The following is a 17,299-nucleotide window of genomic DNA, read 5'->3' on the forward strand; positions in this document are numbered from 1 at the left end:
TATATTTATGAATGATATTAAATAAGATAATGTGATTACATTGTAATAGATTTATAGTCCATTTGATTGAGGTTTGTGAATTGGACAAAAGGCATAATAGGTTAGTGATATGACTATTTAACCAGAAGCATTATTCTCTTGTGTATAGTTAGGAGGACCACATTATTAAATTACATGATTAGATATATGAATTGAATTTATATTTGATAAAATAAATATGTATAGTCATATAAAGAGTATTGGACCACATGACTTGGCTGACCCTTATTCCACATGCAAACAGACACATAAATTGATACAAAATTTTGGGGTTAAAAAATGGATGAAGTGGAAAGATCTCATTCACAAAGGGGTAAAAGGCAAAAGTGGTATTTTTCTAAAATACGAAAACCGACAACACTCCCAATCAATTTCCAAATAAAAAAATATATAGACATTTTCTCACATTTGGAGGCCTCATATTTTGCTTTCTTAGATATTAAGAACATGTGTTACAAAAGAAAAGTATAAAAATTAATATATATTTATATAATTCTTCCTTGAATTGTGGAGGAATTTATCCAGATAGTCACACATTGCAGTTGTAAGTAACCTCAAAGACAAAATGTGCTGTAGTAGTAGCTTATTATGAGGCCTTTCTTATACGAATAATGGTATTCTTAAATACTAAATACTGAATGCAAAGAAGGATAGTATATTATAAGAGAAAGGCTAATAACACCACCAAATATCTAGTTGGGTGAGTATACTTGAAAATTTAATGTTGGGGCAATATGCTTTATATGTAACAATAATAATATTCTATTTATTGATTGTTGTTGAAAAATGTCACACAATATTTTTAAATCAGTTAGTCTCTCTTGTTTCTCTCAATCCTATCCGTATATGGCTTTTTTTTTTTTTTTTCATATTATATTATGGGTTTAAGTTTTTTTTTTTTTTTTTTTCTGAAAATATTATGGGTTTAAGTTGCTCACTCTATCTATTTTTAATACTATAGTATTTTAGTTATTTTATTATAATTGGTTCATATTACTATCTTTAGGAGCTCATTCACATGACATATGTTGATTCCAAATATTTTATTTTTCAGGTTGGGGATATCTATATGTTATGAGCCTTTAAGAAACTAAAAGATGTATGCTGTATGAACTTTCAGTTTTTGAGGTTTTACCTCATCAATAAAATTGTTCTTCTATTTATTTTTAATTATTTTTTTTTTTGTATAAATAATATTTAACATATTTAGCTCATTATTTATTGGTGTTTTATTTTGAGATTGTATGTATGACACTGATACTAACACTGCATAAATAAAATGCTGCTTAATTTATTTCTAATCTTAACCAGCAAATTGATGTTTTTTTTTTTTAAATGATATCATTCAATAGAAAACAAACAAAATTAAGTACAGAACTCTTTGATAAACTACAACAATAAATTACTACCCCCAAAATCTTTTTGTTTACTTTAGAGAAATTATTTGAACACTCTTTTTATCATTTTGAATAATAAAATTAATTCCCTTTCCAATAGATCATTGGGGCTCTAAAAGAAAAACCTTACCACTATGTAAATATTTGATATGACCAATTTCATCATGTGGCTTATTTTAATTGATTGGCTGTTTAACTAATTTGCGTAGACATCAAATTATTATTATTTTTTTTTTCAAATATGATTATATATACTGTACATGTAAGATAATTTATCTAAATTAATTGTAATTGCATGATTGCATTATTTGAACAATTTGAGTAGAGATGTGGCCTACTTAATTAGGTGGTTAGAATTGGAGGAAGGTAATCAGATTTGTGGCCCAACACTGGGGCCTTAGTATCAGGGAAGAACTTAAACCCTGGTAACTCACCAATAGTTCCATCACTGCTTATTTCAATGGGGTATCGAAGAAGATGACCTGGCAATACCTCATAGGTGAATGTACTAGTTGAATAAGCTTCCCAATACTTTTGAGCATAAGCATTAACCTTTTGGACACAGTCTTGGGTTTCAGGATTTTCAAAAGCTTTCTCCAAGAAACCAAGGTGTTCCATCCACAGTGCCATTCGAAACCCAAATATTTGGCCTCTGGGTGGTTCGTGGCCGAGTAGATGGTGAGGCTGGAATGCCCCCATAGCTATCTCTGAGTCCCTACCGCCGTCCATGGATCTTTGATTGATGTTGGCTGATCCAATGATTATATATTCGTCATCAACTGTCATAAAAATTTCGAATAAGTTACTTTGTATTTTATAGCTACCATCACATATTACAAATTTAGTAAATATAGATTGGAAGGTTATAGTAGGCTGTTACTTTTTGTAGGATATTTATATGTATTTATATTTCATTCTAAAAATTCTAATAATTTTCTATAGAAAAAAGAGACTTCGTCAAAATAGTCAATTACTTGCATACATATAATAAAAGGAAAAAAAAAAGCATTTGAATCCTATTTTAGACATAGTAAATTAATTTAATTTTTTTAAAATAAATAAAATATTATATATTATAGAAGTTTACTCACTACTCAAGCGCACTCCTTTCTATTTTCTACATCCGCATAATTTTTTTATATTTTTTTTATATGAGAATATATAATGGGGTTATTTAAAATATTTTTAAAACTTTTAGAAATTTAGAAAAATATAACATACTTTAAAGTTTAAATAATGATTTGTACTAATATTTGAACCCTACATTTTATATTATAAAAATTTCTTAATTATATAACTATATATAATACACAATATTATATATAAAAATTAAAATTACACCTATCCTCCTATCAAAAACACAAAAGAACTGTACATGGTGCACCCGGATTGCATGTTTTTTTGGAGACAACACAAATTAAGGAGAAAATAAAAAAAAAAACACAAAAACAAAAATGGTGCTTCTATATACTTGGAGAGAGAAACGTACGTGTAAAAAAAAAAGGGGGTGGACCAAAGGCTAAAAATATATGCCACAATATTATTCATAAAGAAAAGACTATTGTTGAAGAGGGAGTTGCTTTACTTACCAATCATCATCTTTGAATGAACGTAAATCATGAAACGCCTAGAGTGTTGGGCTCTACTGTAATTAGTGTCAGGTTCTGGTCTCTCTGGGGGTATATACTCTGCCAAACCAGTTTGCTCTCGATTCCCAAGGCAAAAAAAGCTCAAATACTCTGTGGGATCAGCTTGTATACCTTTCCTTTGAAGAGCTTGGATGATATCAGAATACATCATTTCCATTGTACGTCTTTGCCAATCTAATATAGCCTGAACAGAACCACTTTCAGGAATTCCTTCTGGCCACATTGGAATAACAACGTATACAACAAACCTCTCCCCTGCTTCAATTTTACTAACAATTTTCAATGACAGCTCCTTAGGTATAAGATGCAAAGCATTAATATCATCAACTCTAATATCTGAATTAGCTTTCCATCCAAATGAACTTCCTAGGAAATACTGATTTTCAATGTAAATGAAATTTTTAGCTCGTCTAATAGCATTGATGTAAGCATCCTGAATGCTGCGTTCAATAACATTGTTTTTTCCAGATACGAGCCCCATTTTTGATGCTTCACTAGAATTCTCAGGAAAACCAGAGACAGCCCCACCATCAATGGATCGGAATAGTTGAACACTCCATGTTTCAGTGTCATGATCATTTGATGAAGTAATACCATATGTTGGGGGAACAAGAATAGTGTCCAACCTATTCATAGGAATTATGAACTTATTACCAACTTGTTTTCTCCACCTCTGCTCAAAATTGTACAACACGTCCCAAGCAATAGGCCCTTCTAGTTTGCAATGGATGTCGTGCCAAGGCTCCCTCGGACCGCCTTTATTGATGGAAGCACCGGGAAAGTTTGGTTGGTGAAAGTCATTATGGTGGGTTGTGGCTAATGAACTGAACAAAGGGTGATCTAAGGTATCGTATCTTCCATCGCAAAGATCAATACCACCAACAAAACTCACAATCCTCCTCTTTTGTTGAGACTGAGACCCTATTTGATCAAGTAACTCACTGTCAACGACAACAGTTTTTTGATGGTGAGTAAACATGGTAGAGGTCTCAAATCCCTGAATTATGGTTCTTTCATTATCAGGATTTCGGGGGCACAAGAAACAATGTACATTTGTGTTGCGAAAGTATTCCTCAGTTTCTTCATCATGTGTTGCCATTAAACCATCCTTTTTAAACTCCATAAGAGATGTCCTGTCGTCCCAGATAAGCACAAGAACAGAGACACCTTGATCAGCTTTCCTCTTAAGAAGCTCCCCAAGTGTAATACTATCTCCTCCTCCTGGTCTTGGCCTACTTGGGTCTCTTATCAAGGTTATTTGAGTATAGACAGACCATCCAGTTATGTAAATCAAGTGTTTGGCATTAGTGATTGCATCAAATATGTCTTCCCAACATCTTTGAGGCTGATATAACTTTCCCAAAGATGCAGCCACATCTGAATCGAAATAACTCGGAACATGGGCATCTTGGTAAAGAGTTACTTTGCAACCTTGTCTTTGATTAAAGAATGTTCTAGGAACTCCCTGAAATTGGGGGTTTCTAATTCCTAATGACCAATTTGGTTCATCATTGGCTCGAATAAATTGCAATGTGACACGAATATTCGAACCTGTTGGTTTTCGTTCTTCATCTAAGATTGGAAGCTCTTCATTCACCATATGCCTAGTGAACATACTTTCAGAAGGTAAATATGCTCTTCCAATCAATGTTGCACCAACAAGCTCACCATTTTTTACTGTGAATATCAACTCTGAAGTCCAATGGGCACAGTAAATGTAAAATGACTCGTTCCAAATCGGATGGTTGGTATTTTTTTGTACCATGCTGGTACGCGCCACCCTGGCCTTATCTAAATCAACTGTTGCATAGAGTTTTGTTCCAACAATCTTCACATGCACATATTTATACATAATATAATAGTGTAGTTATGTTAGTGAGTTTATGATATTGACATTAATTAATATAAATAAAGCTTAATATGCACATGTATAGTTATATAGTAATAATCTTTTCGCACTAATTAATTAAGATTTAAAGATAAATTTGTATGTACCTCAGGTCGGCAAAGTATAGCTTTCTTGACTCCAGCCAGAATTCTTTTAGGTGACTTGCGTAATAAAAATAAAAACACCAATTCCGAAAATTAGAAAAAATAAGAAGAAGAAGAAATTGATCATCAATATAATTAACAGTGTATTAAATTTAGCAGGAAAAATAAGTTGTTCAATTGGCAAGAAAAAAAATTCAGTTATATTTAGTATCTCAAAATGGAGAGTTAGCATTTTTTTATCTCTAATTATTGGAAATTAATGTGTCTCAGTTTGCCACATAATATAAACCTTTACTTTTTTTTTTATTGATTATTTAGAATTTTGCCACCCCTATTATTGTGTCTCTAAAATTTTTAACAAATTACTATACTCACGTATATAATTTAAAATTGAAAGAACAATATATGTATTTTTAAAATATCATTTAACTAAAAATTAATTTAATAATTAAAAAAATTACGTAAAATTAAATTATTTTTTTCAAATTAATTAAACATGTGACATTGACGTGACACTGTTGTAACAATTATCGAAACATATCATCATTTTGTTTGCTATGTGTGATGACAGAAGAAACAATTTACAAAAATATGAATAGTTTGAAGTTCATTTTTATTGGGCTGGAAATAATCAAAAGACACAATAATATACATAAAACATAGTTTAAGTAACAAAAATCCTAAATATTTTTTTTTATTTATCGATTTTGTCACTATAATATATTAACGTTTTCTATGAACAGATTTTTATTAATTTTTTTACTTATTCAATAAAAATGAATAAGTGACTTTGTGGACTTTTTGAGTTAATTTGTATTTTGTAAAAATTAAGAAAAATATTGTTTTTTCATCACAAAACTTTTACTTTTCATTAGAAATGGTACAATTATTATCATAGTATTATATTGACATGCATTATAGTACCTTTTTTTTTTTTGAATAATGCATTATAGTATATTAATATAAAAAACTTATTTTTTTTGGGTAAATAGAAGAAATTAAAGTTAACTATATTAATATTAAATAATAAACTAAAAATACTTAATAATAATATTGTATTTAGAATAAGTATATCAAATCTTTTTGTGTTGTTTTTAGCAAAAAAAAAAAAAAAAAGAAATGTGTTCAATTTAGCCATTAACAACTTAATATATTAGAGAAAGCTATTTTTTTTTGTAAAAAAAATATTTTAAAATATTGTAATATAGCATTTCATTACAAATTTGAAACTTCACTAATATATTCAAAATAAATGATAAGCATAGTTTTAGATGAAACTATTCAAGTGAGGCATTTTTAATGGATAATTACTGCTAAATTTAAATTATAGGTAATGAACATAAAAAATTAATAATTAAGGTTTCATAAACAATAAAAGAAATAGAAAGAGAGAAAGTATAGGAATTAAGTGTAGAAATATATTACGTAACATAATATATATAGTACATACCACACCTCCGCAGAAGCCTGCACACCCATTTTGAAGCTTATCAACGCTGTGAATGGTGGCAATAAGCGTCCCGTGAAGCAATATCGGCATTTTTGTAAATAATGAAAATATATCTCTACAACATAAAATCAAAAGCAAAAGTTCATAATTAATTATTAAACAACTGATGATCACAATTATTGAAATTGAATGTAACGTTAATTTACCCAAGGGTGGAATATTAGAGGCGTAGATGGAATAATGGATCATATAATGTAGTAGTGTTCATATTTGATGATCTAAATATACAAGAAAATGAAGAAGAGGATGTTTACTGTTATTGGTTTGGATGTGTGGGTATCAAGATTGAAAGAGAAGGAAAAGAAAGGCAAAGCATATATATATTTTCAGAATTCAAGTAAGAATCAGTTCCCCCCTTTCCTACCTTCCAAGCAGCCCCTAAACCCCTTATATACCCTTTTCTTTCATTTTGTTGGGAAAATATAGATTTTATAAGGGAAATTTTATTTACATCCCAACAATTTTTAAAGGCACTCTATTTTGAATAATTTTAATTTGATATAAAATTTATATTTTTAATTGTATTAAGTTTTTTTAACTTTTTTTTTTTAATTTATATTCTTAAAAAATATACTTATCAAACAAAAATAAAGTATATTTTAAATATTATGACAAAAAAATTAAAATAAAAAATTATATGAAATTTTTCGGTTCAATGTCTTACAATGTTCAAGCAGCATTCTTGTCGGAAGGATTTTTTAGGAGGCCCGGACACCTACCGAACATCCCTGAAGCCCTGCTTGGTCCCCCGGCACGGTGGAGGTTCCGTAGCGCGTCATGAGCACCGAGCTAAGGTTGAGCAACTCAAGCGAACCGCCCCACCTTACTACAACATAGGGACAGAAGGGAGAAGGTTGTGAAGGTGGCCTCGTTATCCACACCTCCGGTCGGATGAATGGTTTTAAAAAAAAAAAATTGAAAAAATATGTACATAAATTAGAAAAAATTATGAAAATAAAATCAAAATAAGTATTGAAATTAACATAAAATAATGTGAGGAAAAAAATTTAAAAAAATATTAAAAGTAATTTTTAAAAATATATTTAAGTTTATATTTTTTTTTAATAATTGAGCGTAAGTTTATAGGGTGCAAATAGAACTCCCCTTTTTATAATCAAGACGAATATGTGTTGGGAAATTCCGGATTTATCCCTACACAAGTCAACCTCAACAAATAGATCACAAGGGTCTGTATCGAGATTGGAATTAAATCCAACCGAAAACTGCCTAAACGGAAAAGAGTTACTACTAGAACTACTTGCACATAATCATCAAGATTATTACAACAGAGAATCCAAGGTGTACAAAACTAACTAACGGAAAGAATCTAAGCTAGAGGCTCGTTCATATACACGCGAGCTCTGCAATCCTCACCAACTTGTTAGAGATTTTAATATGTTAGGATTTGTAAAAACTCTAAAAAAAATATATGAATGTATTACAAATTTAATCATATTCTTAAAAGTGTTTTGATATAAAAAAACCCTAAATCATAAATTTATAGAACTTCTGCTAAATTAAATAAGAAAATTACAGAGAAAGTTTTGATCTTCTAAGAATACACTATTTTCTTAGGTATTTTCTCTGATGGGGAAGGAGAGAATACAAAAAATCTAGTATTTCTTGGAAACCACTATCTATTTATAAATACATCTTACACTATAAGAAAAATTATAAATAGGGGTGGACGTATTACCGGCGGAGCATGTCCACCCCTATTAAAACTGTTATTACTGGCGGATAAAGTAAAGTTAAATAATTTTTTTTCATCTATCTATATATCTATTTATCTATATATCTATATATATATATAAAGGAGAAGTATGAAGCCGTAACATGGCACTCTACAATTTCTTTAAATCTATTTTTCTCTTCTCTCCTTAATTCTCTCAATTTTAATATTTAATTAAAACATAAATTTACACATTAATATTTTACTATTATCAATCAATATATATATATAAAAGAGAAGTATAAGACGGTGACATGACGCTTTAAAATCACTCTAAATACATCTATATATTCTATCCTTAATTCACTCACTTTTTTATTTTTTTATTAAGCTTATAAATATAAATAATAAATTTTCTAATTTTTATAAATATATACTTAAAAAAAAACTTAAATATCTAACGCTAAATTTTCTCCAATTTTTAAAACATATATAACCCTAAATCTCTCTATATAAATATATATATTTATAATATTTATATATGTCTCGGCACTCTTTTTCGTCTTCTTCTTTTATTTTTGTATGTTTTTTTCTTTGTTTTTTAATTAGAAAAAAAATTAAAATATCTAACCCAAAATCTATATATCTATTCTATTTTAAGTGTGCTTATATAACTGAATTCTTGGTTTATGAGAAATTCATGGGTGACTTTTTATTTATATAATAAAATAAAAATAAAATAAATCCCATTAATATCACAAAAATATTAGCTATGAATAACCTTTCCATTTATTTATCTTTTCCATTTATTTATCTTCATACTTCTCCACCTTTCAAACCCAATCTCACTCCTTTTCACTTCTCCCTCTCGCCTCTACTCTACTCATACCCCAATCGCCAACCTGTGTGTATACTATGTGCTTTGGAACTGTATAGATGCAAGCTTTGCGTAGCTCGGCAAGAATAAGATCCATAAGATGTGGAACCTAAAACATATCACAAAACACATATCAGGTCGTGTATTTTCTTATGATATGACAAGATAAAGAGGTATTCCATCCAAACATTTTCCTTCTTTTTCTTGCTATAATTTCTATTTGTTATTGGGTCAATTAGTTCCTTCAAGCATTTTTTGCCATCCATTAAAGAGCAATTTTGTTTTTATATTTTGTTATTTAAAATTTCTGGTCAGTTGTAGCCTGACTTGTAGCAAAACCAAAACAAAAGGGCACCTGAGACGAAAACACAAGAGAATACAAATGAAGAACACTAACAAAATCACGAACTCTTTTATTTACCTCTGCAGTGACAAGAACAAGGACATAACCACATGCAAAAGCAAAGCTACCAGGTTTTGCATAATGTGAAACAACCTGCAATACCAAAACTTTGTTTCAGTATTTGGATCTGGCAATTATCCAAATATCCACTCCGAGCAAAGCAAGTAAATTAAAATTAAATAGCCACAGTGGCCATATTTAAATCATCAAATAGAACGATTAGCAGCTTGCTTGCCTAATGGATGTGATAGAGAGTAGCCCCAAGTAGGGATCCTCAAATCAATAGACGAAAAAAAACAGAGATGGAAGTAAATGGAAAATAGGCAACTCTGATAATAATTGTTACTGATTAAAGAGATAGAACACACTAGAATAATGAGCTCCCAATAGCAAAAGCTCGATTACAATATAATTCTCACGATCCTCTCCTCCTTAACCTATTTCATCACATCCAGTACTCAATACAACAATTACACATATACCCCTCTACGAACTAATTCTATTATTTAACCACTTAACCCCTCATCTAAGTAATATTTCTTTAAGTATTGGAACATAAATTTTTAATTTATTTTTTTATTAACTTAAGAACATATTTAAATCATCAAGCTTTCTTAAGCACTATATTTGCATTCAGTATTCACTTTTAATTGACATAATTATAAACTATAATATTTAGATACACATAATAATAATCTCACCTAATAACTAATAATATTTTTTCTTTAATTTTTAATTGTATCACTTCCAAATAACATAGAAAAAAATTAGCATAAAATTTAACAAACGTGCCTCCCACGTAACTTTTTACTAGTATATATATGTATACACATTTATATAATATATATCTATCAGCACTCTTTTTCGTATACTTCTTTTACTTTTACTTTTTATTTTTTTTTTCTTTTCACTGTTTTTTAATCCAAATTCTCCATCTATCTCTACTCCCATTAATTTATATTTTCCCTCTATATTTTTATACTTTTGTTTGGTTAAAGTTTAGGTAACTATTAATTCTTAATGTATAATAAGCAGTAGCAGTATCATCAATACAGAACATCAAGACTTCAATTTTCAATTGGTATTGTCAATATTCTCTTTATTCTTATTTTTCCATTTCTTTATATACATATATATATATATCATTCATCAAAAATATTTCTTCATAATTTAGAGGCATACTAATTTTTTTTATATCCACAACTTCACCGTTTCGATGCTATTTTTGATGATCCCAAGCTCCTTGAAGACCATTACAACACCGAACATACTCTTCGTAAGAGTTTTGTTTAAACAAATTAAGTACTCTTTATATTTATTTTAATCTTTTAATTTATTCTTTTTTTATACTAATAATTTAACATTTTATGTGGCATCAGTGGCGGACCCAGAATTTAAAGTGAGGGGGGGCGTAAATAAATTTAAAAAGAAAATATAAAGTGTAGTTAGTGAGGTTTGAACCTTCACCCACTAACCTATTTACCAACTACCTTAACCATTACACCAAGGTTACTATTATATCTATATATATCATCTTTTAATACAAATATATGTTGTAACTAATTAAAATACATATACATTTTTTTCTCGATTTTTTTTCAGGGGGGGCGACTGCCCCCCCTCGCTACAATGTGGGTCCGCCCCTGTGTGGCATGATGAATTTAGAGTTTTATTTTTTTCTTTAAACATTGATTTATTACTTTTTTTTTTTTAGAGTTTTCTATATAGATTTATTATTTTTTAAATAAATATATATTTTTAAAAACGTATACATAAAAATAAGTTTAAAATTATTTAATATACTGATTTTATTGTTCAATTAATATTTATATAATAATTATTTGATAAATTGAGATTTTATTGTTCAATTAAGATCTATATATCTATATATATATTGTAATGACCGAATTTTTAATTTGGATTAGTAAAAGCAATTAGCACTAATTCTTGGTAATTTTATAATTACTTATGAATTTAATTATTTGTGGGCCCCATTTTTAGAAATGGGCATTAGAGTTATAATGTCTCAATTCCGGAAATTTTATTAAACTCTAAGTGTATTATTTTAATTATATGTGAAATATGTTATTTTTATAATTTGTGCTCGGCGACAACGGAAAATGCGATGGATGGCTAGTTTGATAACATAGGTAAGTTTAGAATCTTATTTCTTAGTGGGATGTATATTGAAGGAAATTAAATGTCGAGGTTGTGCGGGGTTATGGTTTTTGACCATTTTACCCCTAAGATTAAAATAGGCTCAAGTTATGTAACAAGGGCCTTTTAGTAAATTTTCATATGAGTGTTAGGTGGCTGCCTTGGGGTGTTGACACCTAGCTTCATTTTCTTTCCAGCAAGGATTAACTTAGAAAATCCTTAATCATTTTGAGAAAACTAAGGAAAAGCCAAAAAAAAATCAAATAATACCTCTCTTTCCCTTCTCTCTCTTCGAACCAGCAATAAACCAAGGAGGAATCACTTTTTCTTCCTCATTTTTCTGGAATTCAGCCAAGATCCAAGGGTTCTTGAAGCAAAGGTAAACCCTAGACACTCTCTAAGTTATGTGTTTCTCTAGTTTTAATTGGTTTGATTATGTAATTTTGAAAGATAGGGGTTGTTAGGGTTTAAAGTTTGTGTAATCTTATTTCTAGGTTGATTTTAAGTTGATTCTAAGTACTGGATATTGGTTTTGTTGAGTTGTGATGGAATTGCATAAGTTTGTGCTTTGAAACTTAAGCTTTGGTCTTTAATGGCATGTTTGGATTCAATGAGTTTTTCTGGGATTTTCTTGTTGGAATATATTGTGTACACCCTATTTAGGTGTTCTAGAAGGTATGGTGGAAATTGGGGTCAAATTGGTGAAGTTTCGAAGTTTGGGGTTTTTCTGTAGGGAAAACCGGTTTACCGATTCTGCAGAACCGGTTAACCGATTTTCAGGGCAGGCCAGGAAACCGGTTTACCGATTTTGGGATTTCGGCCTGCCAATTTTTGCAGGGTTCCCGAAAAACCAATTTTTTCAACTCTCGTCCATTTCAGTGCCATAGTTGGGTGTTTCTCCATTTCCTAAGTTAATGTAATCCCTAGCGAGTATAGCAGAGCCTTAAGTTGTGGACTCGGGTTTCCCGATTTAGGGTTTTGAACGTGTGATTTACTCGATTTCAATATGTGATTAGGGCATCCATTCAGCACGGGACTTTCTGTTCAGGTCGACCAACTGATTCGAATCTGGAAAACAGGTAAGAGCTGTGTATAATGTGTGATGTGATTATCCGGGTGTATGTATATGTATGATATATATGCATGTTGTTTGTATCTTTGTATATGTTCGGATAATATCATAGCGACACAACCATTGTGTCAGTTGAGCAGTACAGGCATCGTGTAACACCCTAACTACCTTAGGCGTATTACGTGATTTTTAAACGTATTGTGCAGCTCGTTGCTAATCAACGAGGTTTATGGAAAAACGTGATTAATTAAAATTTTGCTTTTTGATTAAACTTGTAAAACATATTATAAAAGACTCGGGATCCCGATTATAAAAATATTTACAAAAAGTTTCACTGTTTAACTATTACATCAAAATAAAAGTCGTCTAACGACAGTTACAAAAAATTCAGCCTTGCTGTCCCGAGGATCGTACGCTCCAGGCCTAACCGCCCCGACATGTACAATCTCATAAGCTCGCTCACGGTCCATCAGCTATAGCCTTGCCTTTACCTACACATGAACATAAACTGTGAGTCGACAGACTCAGTAAGAAAAGCATAATAAAATCATACATAACTAACTGCCGTGTCCAACACGATACTGAGTCCCGCTACTGCCATGTCCAACATGGTACTGAGCCACTACTGCCATGTCCAACATGGTACTGAGTTTTGAACGTTCAGGGGACGGTACTATTGACAAGTATCCTCCTGATCGGTCGAACCGGTCATACTCCGGCTGCTGGTCATACTCCGGCTGTCTGACCGACGGGATAGGTCAATAGACCGAACCACCAACCAAGTGTCGGCTGATCGGTCGAGCCGGTCATACTCCGCCGTCGGTCATACTCCAACCTGTACCGACGTGACAGGGTTGGATGGTTCGAAGCCTAAATACATAACTAATGTAGTCTAGCAGGCTTCCTACATGCACGCTAAACATGTAATCTACATATGCATACTGTTATACTAATCTTACCTGGATTCCGATTTCAGGTGTGCCGGTCAACCTGACTGGAACTGAAGCTGAGCGGCGGATTACTGGCTCCTAAACCATAAAAATCACAACGCTATAAGTGACACGCTAAATCACTTCCCGGGGACTAAAACTTGAAACTAAAAGTTTCCCTACCGATAAAAAGCATGGCAATACCCCTAAAAACATAAAAACGAGGAAAACTAGGGTTCTGAAAAATCCCCCAACCGGTAGGCCAGGTTGCCCAACCGGAATTCCGGTTCTGGGAAATTCAGGACCCCCATCCGGAATTCCGGATGCACAACCGGAATTCCGGTTCCTCGCAGGCAGCCAACTAAAAATTCCATAACTCGACCAATTCAACCCCAATTGGTACCAAACTTTCCAGACCTGCTCTAAACCTTCCCTAGAACAAATCTAAGGCAACAAACTAACCCAGAAACCACAGAATCAAAAATCACCATTGGAGCTCAAGCTTTGAGTTCCAAACTCAAGCTTGAGCAAATCCACCTAAACATGCATTCCACTAGCTTATATCTACTTAAACTAGCATAATATCACCTCTGAAAACATTTAGAAACAACAGCAACATCACAGAACAAAATATAACATTTTCTCTCAAAAATCACATATTTTGCATAGGAAATTCAAAGCTTTAAACAACACCACTAGCATGCATTAAAACCTATATAATCCATCCATTTAAAACCTAATTAAGCTACTGCAAACAACAATTAAGCACAGCAACAAACAACCATACAATCTAACATGCAACCTACCATTTTCACATTAAAAACATCAAGAACACAAAGAAAGGTTGAGAACCACTTACAAGCAACTAAGGATCACAAAATCTACACAAGAAGGACTTGAATCACCAAGAAAAATCCTTCCTCCTTGCTGCTCAAAGGTGGCCGAAAAGAGAGAGGCTTGAGAGAGTTTCTTTTTGAAATTTTCTTTCTTTTTTACACTTAGCATAATTTGTAAAAATTGGAAATAAACTAAAGCCACTTATCTCATTTACTTCAGCCAAAAATATAAACAATTAACATTTATTTTTCAAATAAACAAGTCACTAAAAGACAAAAAGTCATTGGGGCAAAAAGACCATTTTGCCCCTCCATTCTAAAATCACATAAAAATCACTAAAGGGGTATTTTTGGGACATTCTAAATTCCCAGCCATTCCCGATATTCCCAATGTCTAAAACCCGTTCCCAAACTACTAACATACTAAGTTGTGATTTCTACTGAGCCAAACGCCGAGTTCCAAAATACCGGACACCGGAAATGCAGAATATGCAAGCTACTGAATAACATAAATAACAGTACAATAAATTATTTAAATAGCTATAAATAATTTCATAATTAAACATAAACAACTGCTAATTTCCAAATTAACTAAGCGGGCTTTACAACTATCCCCCCCTTAAAAGGATTTCGTCCCCGAAATCTAACCTGAATAACTCTGGATATTGAGCTCGCATATCTGACTCAAGCTCCCAGGTGGCTTCTTCCACCTTACTGTTTTTCCAGAGAACCTTGACCGATGCTATGGTCTTATTCCGAAGGACTTTATCCTTTCTATCCAGGATCTGCACTGGCTGTTCCTCATATGACATGTCTGGCTGAAGCTGAAGACTCTCAAAACTGAGTATATGAGAGGGGTCTGAAACGTATTTTCTCAACATTGAGACATGGAATACGTTGTGCACTTCTGATAAGGCTGGAGGCAATGCTAACCGATATGCCACTTGACCTATCTTCTCGAGAATCTCGAAAGGTCCTGTAAACCTAGGGCATAACTTGCCTCTTTTCCCGAAACGTTTAATCCCCTTCATCGGAGATACCCGTAAAAATACATGTTCCCCTACTTGGAACTCAACATCCCTGCGTTTCGGATCTGCGTAGCTCTTCTGTCTGCTCTGTGAGGCAAGCATTCTAGCTTTTATCTTATCTATTGCCTCATTGGTCCGCTGATCTGACTCTGGACCTAGGTATTTCCTCTCCCCTGTCTCATCCCAGTGGATAGGGGATCTACACTTTCTACCGTACAACAGTTCATAGGGTGCCATCCCTATCGTACTCTGATAACTGTTGTTGTACGAAAATTCTATTAACGGTAGATATTTACTCCATGAACCCTCAAAGTCCATAACACAGGCTCTCAACATATCCTCCAATATCTGAATTGTCCTTTCGGACTGACCATCTGTCTGAGGATGAAATGCTGTACTGAATTTTAGCTTTGTACCCATTGCCCGTTGCAAACTTTGCCAAAATTTGGAGGTGAATTTCGGATCCCTGTCCGAAACTATAGACTTCGGTACCCCGTGAAGTCTCACTATCTCCCTGACGTACAGTTCTGCCAACTGATCCACTGAAAATGTTATTCTAACCGGCAGAAAATGAGCAGATTTCGTAAATCGGTCCACCACTACCCAGATGGAATCATACATACCCGTGGTCCTAGGTAACCCGACCACAAAATCCATCGTAATATCCTCCCATTTCCATTCTGGTAGGGTTAGAGGCTGCAACAACCTGTGGTCTCGATGTTCGGCCTTGATCTGACGACGGGTGAGGCATCTCGATACGAATTCTACCAAATTCTTCTTCATACCGCTCCACCAGAAGTACGGTTTCAAATCTTGGTACATCTTGGTGGTGCCGGGATGCAGAGAATATGGAGTAGAATGAGCCTCCTCAAAGATCTCGTTCCTCAATTCCACACTGTTCGGAACACAAACCCTGGCTTTATACAAAAGCATTCCACTATCTGACATCGAAAAGTCTTTGGCTTGACCAGCCAATACCTCATCTCGGATCTTCACTAACTCCGGATCGGTCATCTGAGCGACTTTTATTCTTTCTAATAAATCAGATTGCAGCGTCAAGTTGTGAAGCTGACCTACCACAAACTCAATGCTGGATCTAACCATATCCTCTGCTAGCTGAGGTGAGATCTGAACCATGCTAGCTACTTGCCCGGGACCCTTTCTGCTCAGGGCATCGGCCACTACATTGGCTTTTCCGGGATGATAGAGGATCTCGCAATCATAATCCTTCGCTAATTCTAACCAACGCCTTTGTCTCATGTTCAAATCTTTCTGAGTAAAGAAATACTTGAGACTTTTATGGTCGGTATAGATCTCACACTTCTCTCCATACAGGTAATGCCGCCAAATCTTCAGTGCAAAAACCACTGCGGCCAATTCTAAATCATGAGTCGGGTATCGCTGTTCATAATCCTTTAGCGACGGGAGGCATAAGCGATAACCCGATCGGCTTGCATCAATACACACCCCAAACCCCGTTTGGATGCGTCACGATGAACTACGAACTTCTCCTTGTCCGAAGGCAAAGCTAGTACGGAGCGGTAATCAACCTCTCGTTTCGGCTCACGAAAACTAGCTTCGCATTTATCGACCGGATAAATCGGCGATTCTTCTTTGTAAGCTCGGTTAGGGGCATTGAAATTTTGGAGAACCCCTCCACGAACCTACGGTAGTACCCAGCTAATCCCAAGAAGCTTCGATCTCCATCCTTGTCTTCGGTCTCGGCCAATCCCTGACG

At 33.1% G+C, this 17,299-nt stretch overlaps 1 protein-coding gene across 1 annotated transcript; it reads right to left on the minus strand.

The window, feature by feature from the left end:
• Positions 1 to 1,417: 1,417 nt before the first annotated feature.
• Positions 1,418 to 6,911, minus strand: LOC133035644 (phospholipase D alpha 1-like). Its single transcript, XM_061111692.1, has 5 exons — positions 6,734 to 6,911; positions 6,528 to 6,642; positions 5,081 to 5,134; positions 3,026 to 4,913; positions 1,418 to 2,215 (listed from the first exon to the last, which is right to left on the minus strand). Exons 2-5 carry the CDS (start codon positions 6,615 to 6,617, stop codon positions 1,779 to 1,781), a joined length of 2,469 nt encoding a protein of 822 aa, XP_060967675.1. The 5' UTR covers positions 6,618 to 6,642; positions 6,734 to 6,911; the 3' UTR covers positions 1,418 to 1,778.
• Positions 6,912 to 17,299: the final 10,388 nt, after the last annotated feature.

The sequence above is a fragment of the Cannabis sativa genome, chromosome 3 (assembly GCF_029168945.1).
Source record: "Cannabis sativa cultivar Pink pepper isolate KNU-18-1 chromosome 3, ASM2916894v1, whole genome shotgun sequence".
NCBI lineage: Eukaryota > Viridiplantae > Streptophyta > Magnoliopsida > Rosales > Cannabaceae > Cannabis > Cannabis sativa.